The following is an 11,939-nucleotide window of genomic DNA, read 5'->3' as shown; positions in this document are numbered from 1 at the left end:
TCGATGGGACTTTAGGCAACCTGGCCTAGTGGAAGGTGTCCCTGCCCGTGGCAGGGTGGTTGGAACTAGGTCATCTTTTAGGTCCCTTCCAACCCAGACCATTCCATGATAGTATTCAGGTAATCAGTGTGAGGTACTAGCAGGTGATGGAGGCCCCCGCAGGCCCCAAGCAGGGCGGGCAGGCAGCGGCCCGCTCCGCCCGCACGGCCCCAGCCCCCGCCCGGCCGACTAGGCGCACTGGGCCGGGCGCGGGCTGAGCCTGCCGCCTTCCCCAGGGGGCGCGTAACCCCAGAGCCCTCCGCGCCGCGCAGGCGGCCCCGACACCCGGCGGCTGCAGCGCCCCAGGCCCCGGGGCAGGCGCGGGAGGCCCCGCCCCCTGCGCTCCGCGGCGGCGGCCGGGCCCGGCGCAGCTTCCGGGGGAGCGGGCGGCAGCGGCGGGCGCGCGCCATGAAGCTGACGCGGCAGAAGCACGCCAAGAAGATAATGGGCTTCTACAAGCACAGCTTCCACTTTCGCGAGCCCTTCCAGGTGCTGCTGGACGGCACCTTTTGCCAGGCCGCGCTCCGCAACAAGATCCAGATCCGGGAGCAGCTGCCCGGCTACCTGGACGGCGCCACGCAGCTGTGCACCACCCGGTAGGGCCGGGGCGGTGGTCCCGCCGGGCGGCCCCGGTGCGCATGCCCGGGGCGGGGGGCTGGAGGCCGCGGCCGGGCGGGAGCCGCAGTGCGCATGCGCGGGGGGTGTTGAAGGCGGGGGGGTGCGCGTGGCGGCCGTGGCTCCTCACGCTCGCCTCAGCCACCCCGGCGGCGGGGTTGGGCGCCGTGCGGCTCTGGGCCCCCGTGGTTGTGGGGCCGGGGGCGGTAGCTGCGGCGAGGAGGTGGCGCCGTGGGCTGTAGCGGGCTTGCAGGAGGATGGGAGCCGCTTTCAGTGGCGGCTGGTTTTTCCAAGATGGCGGAAGCTGTTGAGGGATGAGCTGGGGCGAGGGGTGACCCCGGGGTGTGAGGGGGGCCCGCGTGGGCCTCTTCCCAGTCCCACGAAGTGAGAACACCCGGGAGAAGCTCACGTCTCTTGGGCAGGGAGGGGACTGCCGCTTGCCTGGAGTTGTGGCCTGCCAGTAAGGGATTGTTGCCAAAGCCGTTGTTCTCAAGGGGAACAAGGATGTGCTAGGCAAAGGCGTGGAAGTGAAGCATGCACACTGAATAATCAGAATTGCCTTGAAACTGCCTTCGTTTTTACTTGAGTTCGTATACTGTGGATGATAAAATTCCCATCGCTACAATAATGAAATAGCCAACTGCACATCACGGAGACTAGTACTGAAAATATCAGGAAGATGTATCCCCTGGGTGACAAAAATGAAACACTGAGCCCTCTTGCAAAGCACACAGAACTTTAAACAGTAGAAAGTATCGAGTCATGACCTTAACTGTGAAAGGTTCGGGAATCACTTTGATCCAAACTGTATTCCAGTCATATCTAAATGTCACTTCTCGCTTCCTTCTTGCAGCAATGTCTGTTGGTCTTTTTTTACCTGTTTCCACTTAGGACAGCCAAGTGGACTCATTTTCTCTGCTTTCAGAGTGTGAAGTTGGTGAAACAGCAACTCTGTGACATAACCAAATCTTCCCTGAGGAAATGAGCTGGCTTGCGAGAGACTTTGCAAAAGGAACAGGCTCAGGCCTCCGCAAAGCCTGTCCTCAAAGGTTAAACCTTCATCTCTGGAAAGAGAAATAGTTGCTGTCATATCCTTGAAGCTGTATTTCAAGGCTCTACATTCCTACCACTGGCCACATATCATAATGCTAGGTGGTATCCAAACATAAATATGAGGACTTAGCATTGTCACTGATATGAAATATTTTTAAATCATTTAATATAACTTAATGTTGTTGCTGGTTATTCTTGTTCAAAACCAGGGACATCTTGCTGATGTCTTCATATGGGCTACTCCTTTAATATTACTGGGTGCCATTTACAAATCATAGAGCCTGAATAACTGGGCATTGCTCATTCCTAATTAACTCACATCAACCTTTTGCTGTTGTAGAAAATGTGTAGGTATCTTCTCATTTAGAAATCATCATTGCTTTTGGTTTTCAGATGTGTTCTAAAAGAGCTGGAATCATTGGGGAAAGCGCTGTATGGAGCAAAATTAATCGCCCAAAGATTTCAAGTTCGAAAGTGTTCTCACCAGAAGGATCCTGTGAGTGGTTCGGCCTGTTTACTCTCTATGATTGAAGAAGGCAACCCTCATCACTTCTTTATCGCTACACAGGTAAATGCTAATGGGAAACGTAACTCAGTTTCATTTGAAGTGATTCTTTGACACCTAAGGACAAGGAAACCTACAGAAACCTCAATTACCAGATTTTTAAACAGCTTGTGGGAATTCATCTTGTAAAGCCTTACTTGCCCTTAAATGTATTTGTGTGAAGCAGGGAAACTTTTGTCTTACTTGAACAACTAGATCTTTTTACCCTAGAAGGATATTGCTTAGTTTATCAGAAAGTGTAGAAAACGTACTGACTACCTATTGACATATAAGAAAACAACTGATGAATGTTAATTTACATATTGCCTGCATATGCATCCCCTGCCCCAAGCTGTTTTGCACAGTAGTCTGAAAAATGAAATCAAGTGTTACAACCACCATATCACTTCAATTTTAAGAATTTTTGGAGGTTTTAACTAAAGAATAAACTTGGATACACATAAGAAAGGCAAATTTTTTCTTAGGGCTGTTATTGGGGCTGTATGTATAAATAATATACTACATATAACATGGTTTACAGTAGAATTCTCTATACCTGCATAAGATACAAGATGTTTAAAATGAGTTGTTGTAAAAGAAATTATGTTATTACTTGTGGTGGACTACATACCAATGAACTGGGGCTTTTTCCTCAAAAAATGCATGTATGCTCATACATGCATGAAAAAAGGAAATATTAGTAATTTTTCCATCAGCTCATCAGGAGAGAAATTGAAATTGCTGTGAAAGGCACTGTCACGTGTATCTGCTAGATTAAGTTTCTTATCTTTTTCATAATGTAATTTATCTGCATAGTTTTGTATTAAAAGTAGGTACATTTGAATTGCAAAGATCATTTAATCCCAAAATGTTGACTGAAGTATTTAACTTTACAGGACCAGGATTTAGCAAACAAAGTGAAAAAGAAGGCTGGTGTTCCTCTCCTCTTTATTATTCAGAACACTATGGTGCTAGACAAACCTTCTCCTAAATCTCTGGTATTTGTTCAAAAGTTGCAGACAAATCAGCTTGTTCCAGAGCACCAAAAACAAACTATTGTGCAGCTTAAAGAAAAAGAAGGACTAGCAAAGCAAGAAGGTGAAAAGAGAAGAAAACGTAAAAGGGCAGGTGGCCCCAATCCTCTCAGCTGTCTGAAGAAGAAAAAGAAAACACAGGAGGGTCAGGAGCCTTCTGCTGAAAAGAAGAAAAGAAGAAAAAGAAAGCGAAATAGGGTTAAAACAGAGGGTGTGCAGTCAGTGCAGAAGAATGAAAAAGAATAAACCCATCTTTGTAAGCAATGCAGGACTTGAACACGTGAAATCAAGTTGTTAATATTAAAACTTATTTTTATGAGGTGGTACTGCTTATTAGTGCATTTCAACATTTGCACATTGTTGTCCTAATAATTTATTCTGTTGTTTAGGAATTGGATTTGTAACAAAATATTTAGGAACCCTCAGGTTTTATTATTTTCCCCAGAATCTTAATCCCTGCCAGAAAGTTCACGTGATGGGTGGCAGCTTTTTAGAAACACTGCTTAGATTTCATATGGGTTTTGGTGAGATGCTGGATTTCTTTCAAAATCTAGGTTGCTGTTCTTACTAAAACTAGTTTTGATGGTTGTTCTGTTACAGAATGTTGAATTGACCTAAAAGAACATAGTTTCTTGTTTATTGTTTGAGTATAAAAGTTAACTCTTGCAAAGTGACGACATGCCCTCAAGACATCCATTCCAGCCTAAATTACTCTAAACTCCATGTGAACTGATATGTCTGTTGTTCATTGTCTTTATTAAGAAGATCCTGGAGGGTATGTGATTGTGTTGATATTCATGACATTATAACAGCACCTCTAGTGCATCTAGTTTATCTCTAGTTTATTCTTCATTTTTAAATAGGAAGAATGAAGCTTGAAAATGCTGAATCAAAGCACTGGCTAACATCTGATGCCATCACAGTGCAGCAGCTGTGGAGGGGCCCTGAAGTAAAGCCAGCTGCTGGTGATGTGATGGGACTTGGACCCTGATACATGTTTCACTGTTCTGTAAGGTTACCAACAGAACAGAACTGGGTTGGAGGAGTGTTGTGGTTTAACCCCAGCTGGCAACTAAGCCATATCATACAGCCACTCACACACTGCCTGCTGGTGGGATGGGGGAAGAGAATCAGAAGTGTAAAAGTGAGAAAACGTGTGGGCTGAGATAAATACAGTTTAATGGGTAAAGCAAAAGCCATGCACACAAGCAAAGCAAAGCAAGGAATTCATTCACCACTTCCTGTGGGCAGGCAGGTGTTCAGCCATTGCCAGGAAAGCGGGGCTCCATCATGCATAACACTTACTGTGGAAGATGAATGCCATCACTCCAAACGTCCCCCCTTCCTTTTTCTTCCCCCAGCTTGATATGCTGAGCATGCCATCCTATGGTATGGAATGTCCCTTTGGTCAGTCAGGGTCAGCTGTCCCAGCTGTGTCCCCTCCCACCGCTGCGGTGGTGGGAGAAGCAGAAAAGGCCTTGGCTCTGTGTAAGCGCAGCTCAGCAGTAACAAAAACATCCCTGTATTATCAACGCTGTTTTCAGCACAAATCCAAAACACAGCCCCATACCAGCTACTATGAAGAAGATTAACTCTGTCCCAGTTAAAACGAACACAAAGAGGGAGCTGCCAAAACCATTTCAAGTACATGATTTTCTTTAGCAGCTATTTCCTGTACCTTGCATGTTTGGTGGCATTAGGAGGCAGAAGTGTGTGACTGAGACAACCTGATAGAGGGGTATGCAGTATAGTACATGCCATGGTGTAGGTATGCTGTAACAGTGTTCCCAGTCACATTTTCCCATATTTTTAACTTGTCTTGGTGCATTTCTACTTCACTGAAATATAATCCTTAAAAGGAAAACTTTGTTTCTTCACCTACATGAGTTCAAGTCACATTTTTTCAATAATCCTTCAATCTATGTTTCATACTCTTGCAAGGTAGTTCTCATATGTGCATTATCTGCACAGGTTCTTGCACGTCGGGAGCACACAGCTATAATGTGTGATGCTTTTTGTTGGCTTTTGGAATTACACAGTTGTTTCATGGAGTTTGAGAAACCGGCTTGAGTGACGGGAGTTGGCCAGTCTTAATGGAAACTGCAGGGTTGTTCCCTAGATCCTGCAGATATTTCTCTCCAGCCAGTGCCGGAGAGGTACATCAGCGTGTTCTGTGCTTGCAGCACTGCACGTGCTGACATAGCCCCAGGTTGAAGCCGTTCCTCACGGCGCAGCTGTTGGGAGTGGGCTGTGCCTTTATTGTTCCATATGAGAGACCACGTGCACCTTGGGAACTGGCTGCAAGAGATGGAAGCAGCAAGGAAGGATGCTGTGCTCAAGGTTTAATTAAAATTTTAAATGGTCACACTCATCGTGGTATTGTTCCTACATTGATAGCTAATAGTCCTGAGGAGAAATACAGTAACTCCTAGAAATTCTTTAATGCAGCATATTTGTTTAATGTATATCACTTTTCTCAAACTGTAATATTTCCTTCTCCCTTACCTACTTGGGCACAGTGCCATGTTAATGTAGCTTTGCTTCCCATTCTCCCTTAAATATTGCTTGTATTTCTTCTCCCTTCCCAAACCCACCCACAGAAGGCACTACTATAAGTAAAGCTTGGAGCCGACAGCAGAGATGGTTAATCTTCAAAATCTCATTCTGAGTCAAAAGTATATTAAAATCCAGTAACTTTACTAAAAATACTGTTTGTAAAAACTGAGCAGAAAACACCCCCTAGTTGTTTACAATAGTCCCTTTCAGTGCCGTTAGACCTTAAATACACCTTTTTTGAAGCTTATAGACAGACAAAAACATAATTACTGCAAAAAAAGGAATATTTTAACAGTCCTCTAATGACTCCCACCTTAAGGAATTTAAAACAATATCTATGTTTCTTTAGTATTTTGTTAACACGGAGTCATGGTGTTGCCACTGGGAAGAACTGGAATGAAAGGGGAGTGAACTCTTCAGAGAAAAGCTGTAAAATTAGTCTGCAGCATAGCTGCAGATCTCCTCCAGCAAGGTAAAATAACTTCCCTTTAGTTTTGGAGGAGAGCTCCTGCCCAGGCAGCAAGCAGAGGCTATCAGGCCAGGTGGTGGTACCATTTTGAAATCTGGAAAAAAACCCCACCACCCTAGTTTCCAAGTAAAACAAATCCACCAGACCAAAGCTGACAGGCTGCATTTGTCTCACGAGATCAGTAACGCTAAGAGCAGCCTGTAGCGCCAAGCCCAGCTGGCGTGCGCTGGCTCTGTCCAGGCCTGGCTCTCGTGGTGTGCGCTGGCGTGGCTGCCTGTGAATGGCCCCGTGCAGATGCTCTCTGGCAGGGCTGCCTCTGCCTGCCAGGATTTGGTGGAGGTTTAGCTGGCCCAGGCTAGAAGCCGTGCCGGAGTCCCTCTAATAATTCAGCAGCGTAAGTCCCTGGGAGCATCCGTAGGCGTTGTGTAGCACACCGCTGTGGAATTACCTGTAGAACTAACCTGGCTGTTGTAGGTGTTCAGCTCCGTGTTCTGCCCAAAGCCGTGGTGGCCAGTCCCATACCCTTATTTATCATTAAATGGTCTGGAGAGCTGGCCACTTCTGTCGTATAGACAGGGTTCCCGATGTGATTTTTCTAATAAAGTTTATGGTAAAGATTGTTTTGCTGTAACATGTCAGAGGAACTGGTTTTGGTTTTGAAACTACAGAAAGCAGAGGTAAATTAAAAGGAGCTTGAGCAAAAACTTCTTTAGGGCATTTGATTTCCGCTTTTCTCAGGGTAAATACCTATGTCCTCAATCCTTGGCAGTGCCTCACTAAATCTTTTTTAAAAAGAGGGAAATAACCGGTGTCGTACAGGATGATGTATGCTACGTGTGCAGAGTAATAGAAGAGGAAAACATTAATGCTTCAGCCACAGTCTGCAGTGCATTAATGCTGAATTTAGGACAGAGTCTCATCTACCAGCAGCAGAAGACGTTTACCTGGACTGCCTGCCAATTCAATTGGCTGGATTTATACGTTGGTGTGATCCGGTATTGTACAATAAATCACTCCATGAGCATCTGTTAACAACACTAAATAGATGAGTTAATTAGAAGCTTCTGGAACCTGGGATGTTTATGAATCATTAAAGTAAATATGAATATGGTATGACTTGAAGAATAAATACGTTCTGGTGGTGAAAGGAAAATAGGATGTCCAGAGCAGTTCTGCTCATTTGTTTTCAGCTACACTGATGCGGTGTGAATGACTTCTCCATCAGCTTTAGAGTGTTCCTGGAGTTTCTTGAACATGTTCTGTCAGATACAAGATGAAGAACATCAGAACAATACCATTATTTATACTCATTGCATCCTTCATATAGAAGTTTCACAAGCAGCTACTGTATATTTCATACCTCTGTGTGGGCGTAATATCTCACACAGGGAACAGCCGGAGATACGGGGAATGAACAAATAAGAGCCCCAGCAGGTGTTATCATCTGTGATTTACAATTTCACAGAGAAAGATTGCAGTGTTCCAAGAGAGAATGACAGAAAGCAAAAGTTTTTGTACCCAGAGAGCCAGGAGTTAGAGGGAGAGTGCACCTTGTGATTTAGGAATGGCCTGTCTAATGCCAGGAGAGGGGCTTGTGATGTATTTCTGGTAATTATTATGTCTGTGCACTCCAAGCCCAAAATTTGTCTCGGAGAACTCAGCTGTCTGCCCACGGAGGCAGTCATTTTGCAAAAGTTGCTATGGCTTGTTAGAGAAGAGACAGACTGGGCTCTCTCGGGGGGGACTTTACTTTCTGGTTTCTTCTCCTGTGGCTGAGAGGGAGAGCATGCAGCTGTGCTTTGTGTATGGATACGGGGAAACAACAGAGCTGTTAACGAGGGTCCAATTAAAAACAACCCAGAGCCAAGAGCTGGGAGGAAGAAAAGAGACAGTAGATTAGTCACTGGGATTTTAAAAAAAACAAGGAAGAGAGAAAAAATATATATGAGGGTTTCTGGATGTTAACTGGAGGAAAGAATTGGTCAGTAGCAAAGGTGAACCAGAAATGGCTTAGCGGTCAATTAGGGAACAGAATAATAAACCAGTGAATCATAAACAGATTTTTTAAAAACCTTCTAGTTCCCTTAACAAAACTTCATTGCCTTTTCTAACTCAGTTTCTGCCTTTTCAAGATCAGGAGCTGGCCTGACGTTAGACTGCATTGATAACTCAAGAGTTCCCACAGAATGTAGGTCTCATGATGCCAAACACTTCTTGTCTTTATGGTTTTTCAATATTACACGCTGTGCAGCACTGACAGGTTTGCAGCCAAATCCCTCTTCTGTAGAGCTTGCCTGACACTGCGCGTGGCTCACCGCCCAGCACGCAGATATTACATCCGGGAGCAACCTTAACTCATGCCATTACTGGTAGGGTGAATCCATGTAGTTAATTGCTCCTGAAGGTACTCGCAGCAATAGCCTGGGATAGACAGAGGCTCTTCTGGCTGTGGAAATTATGACCCAAAGCATGGTATGGTTTCTTTTTTTAAGTCTAATCTCCTTCCAGGAACTCAGTAGGGTACTTCAAAAGTTTCTTGTTGCAGTCTTGACTTCTAGTTGATCCAGAATCATCTTTTTGCCATGTTCATTCCTCTGGGGCCAAAGATGCTACTGATTTGATTCTGTGGGGCGGTTACTCTTTCAAACTGTCTTGGAGAAACACTGAGGAAATTTTTCTCTTTGTGAATTGGCACCGATTTTGACAGGCAGGTTTTCAGAAAAAATGAAAAGAGCGGTTTTCTAGAATTCCTGGCTCCCTTTTTCTACCCCTGACCTCTCTTTCAGCTCCCAAGAATACAAGCAGGGCTGTTCCAAGACGGTCCAAAAATCTGTCTAGCCCAGCATCACACCTCCAACAGTGGCCAAAAGCTGTTCCTCAGGAACAGAATGAAAATAGACAAAGCATTTTTTTGGTGCTTCCCCAGACGACTTTCCAACTTTCTGACATTTTGTTAGGGAGTTCCTGACCAGGAAAAACATTTTGTTTTTAAGAACGCACAATGAATTTCTGTTTCACTAATTTTCCCGGTCTCTCTGTGAGACCGTGTAAACTTTAAGCCTCTGATTTTCTGTGGTAAGAGTTGCACAACTTGAACACATCTTAAGAAAAATACTTTCACGTGTTTGTTTTGAATGTGCTTCCTACCAGCTAGCCTGCGTAGTGGATGAAACATTAAGCAATCAGTCATTCCTTAATCACCCTTCCCATGCCACTCATGACTACATAGACCTCTGTGATATTTTCCCTCATCTCTTTTCCAAGCTGAAGTGTCTTCTGCATCACAAATAGCAGCACCTAACAGGAAAGCAGATTTCAACATATTCAGGCCCATTTGAGAAGACCAGAGTGTCTCTGCTTTCTGCTGGATGTTTTTCAAGGAAGAACATGGACGAGAAGAGTCTTGTGAGAAAAGGTGCAGGACAGGAACTCCGCATTCAGCTCTTGGTTTGCCACCAACTCCCTGGGTGCCTGAGCTGAATGCCATTGCCCTTGAGTGTGTCTTGGCTTCTCACCTGTGGAATGATGGTGTAAATACTTCCCAAAGCTCCCAAGCTCTTCAGAAGTTGTGATCACTGGCACAGACAAGTCAACTGGCTACTGTGCTGGCATTATTGTAAGAGCCCAGTCTTCACCCAATATAAAATAAATTCTAAATAAAACTCAGCTGTACATCAGACTTATGGTTGTATCCCTGCACCCTAAAATTAAGATATAAATGGTAATTTGAATAGAATGGAATCACAGAATGCCCAGGTTGGAAGGGACCTCAAAAGATCACCTGGTCCAACATTTCATGGAAAAAGGAGCCTAGATGAGATTATCTAGCACCCTGTTCAAGCACATCTTGAAAACCTCCAGTGATGGGGACTTCACCACATCTGTGGGCAGGTTGTTCCACTGAATAATTGTTCTTACTGTAAAAAAATTCTTGTGTTGATATGAAACTTTGACAGTACATGTTCCTGTTGCCCCTTGTTTTCTCCATGTGGCTTCCTGTGAAGTCTCTGTCCTCTTTGTAGCCACCTTTTAAAACTGGAATACCGTAATGAGGTCCCCCTGAGCCTTCTCCTGGGAGAAGAGAACAAAGTCCTTCAGTCTTTCCTCATAGGGCAGGTTCTCCAGCCCTTTGATCATCTTTGTAGCCTTCCTTTGGACCCTCCCCAATCTGTCTGCATCTTTCTTGAATTGTGCAGGCAAGAACTAGACACAGTGCTCCAGGTGTGGCCTGACAAGCACTGAGTAGAGTGGGATGATCACATCTCTATCGCTGCTACTAATGCCTCTGCAGATGCAGCCCAGGGTCTGATTTGCCTTCGCTGCTGCAGCGACTCACTGCTGACACATGGTCAGCTTGTTGTCCACCAGGACCCCCAGGTCCCTTTCAGCAAGGCTGCTTTCCAGCCACACAGATCCCAGCCTGTACTGGGCTCTTTGGTTATGTTGTCCCAGGTGCAGGACCTTGCACTTGTCCTGGTTAAATTTCATACAGTTCTTGCTTGCCTGCTCTTCCATCCTGTCCAGGTCTCTCTGTAGGATGGCTCTTCCTTCTGATGTGCGCACTGCACCACCCACCTTGGTGTCTGTCATCAGCAAACTTGGTGCGGGTGCTTTCAGTCCCACCATCCAGATAATTTATGAAGATGTTGAAGAGCATAGGACCCAGTACCAATCCCAGGGGACCCCACAGGATGCCAGCCGGAGTGAAAACCGTCACCACCCTCTGAGTGCAGCCAGTTAGCCAATTCCCTACCCATCTCACAGACTACCCACCCAAGCTGTATCTTGCCAGTTTTTCCAGAAGGCTGTGGGAAACGGTGTTGAACATTTTGCTAAAATCCAAGTGAACAACATCTACTGCTTTCCCATGTCGAGAGAAGATGTTATTTTGTTGTAGGAGGCAATCAGGCTAGTCTGGCATCATTTGTCACTGGTAAATCTGTGCTGGCTTTTCCCAATCACCTGCTTCATTTGATCAGTGATACTTTCTAGAAGGACTCATTCCATTACTTTCCCAGGGACTGAAGTAAGACTCATGGGCCTGTAGTTTCCTGGGTCCTCTTTTGGGTCTTTCTTGTAGATGGGTATGACAATTGCCCTCTTCCAGTCATCAGGGACATCCCCTGATCTTCACAACTTTTCAAATATTATAGACAACTTTCAAATATTATATTCGGCCTTTCACCGAGAAGGAACTACTTTTCATGTCCCATTTAGCAATGGTCTTGTGTCTTCCCTGTACTTCTGCTCACTGCTTCATGTATCTGAAGAACCATTTCTGTTGTTCCTGACGCCTTTGGCCAATTTCAGTTCTAGCAAAGGCTTAGCCATGCTGGTATCCTCTCTGCATGCCCTAGCAAGGTTCTTGTAGTCCTCAATGGCTATACGACCGCATTTCCAAAGCCAGAATCTTCCCTCAAGTCCTGTGACTGTATTTCTATCCCACTTGTAGACCTCGCCTATCAGTATCCACAATGAGTTTTCAGAATGAGAGTTGCTTGTTTACATTAGATTATTTTTTTTAATTAACCTGGATATTTTTTAAATTATGTGAGGTTACTGCATCATCATTAGAATGCTTGCAGAACTGCATTATTTTGTTTTGCATTGTGTAGAAAATAAGTCAGGT

At 45.1% G+C, this 11,939-nt stretch overlaps 1 protein-coding gene across 1 annotated transcript; it reads left to right on the top strand.

The window, feature by feature from the left end:
* Positions 1–387: 387 nt before the first annotated feature.
* Positions 388–4,018, top strand: UTP23 (UTP23 small subunit processome component). Its single transcript, XM_005241205.4, has 3 exons — positions 388–635; positions 2,101–2,275; positions 3,148–4,018. The coding sequence occupies exons 1-3, from the start codon at positions 448–450 to the stop codon at positions 3,529–3,531; spliced, it is 747 nt and encodes a 248-aa protein (XP_005241262.1). The 5' UTR covers positions 388–447; the 3' UTR covers positions 3,532–4,018.
* The last annotated feature ends 7,921 nt before the right edge of the window (positions 4,019–11,939 follow it).

This window comes from Falco peregrinus, chromosome 3 (assembly GCF_023634155.1).
Source record: "Falco peregrinus isolate bFalPer1 chromosome 3, bFalPer1.pri, whole genome shotgun sequence".
In the NCBI taxonomy this organism is placed as follows: Eukaryota; Metazoa; Chordata; class Aves; order Falconiformes; family Falconidae; genus Falco; species Falco peregrinus.
This window is presented reverse-complemented; position numbering and strand designations above follow the sequence as displayed.

What these genes read in the sequence shown, in the direction of transcription:
- UTP23 (XM_005241205.4), top strand. Translation starts at nt 448, where the DNA reads ATGAAGCTGACGCGGCAGAAGCACGCCAAGAAGATAATGGGCTTCTAC. An exon ending in ACGCAGCTGTGCACCACCCG is followed by an intron (nt 636 to 2,100) that starts GTAGGGCCGGGG and finishes TTTGGTTTTCAG; the next exon opens with ATGTGTTCTAAAAGAGCTGG. An exon ending in ACTTCTTTATCGCTACACAG is followed by an intron (nt 2,276 to 3,147) that starts GTAAATGCTAAT and finishes TTAACTTTACAG; the next exon opens with GACCAGGATTTAGCAAACAA.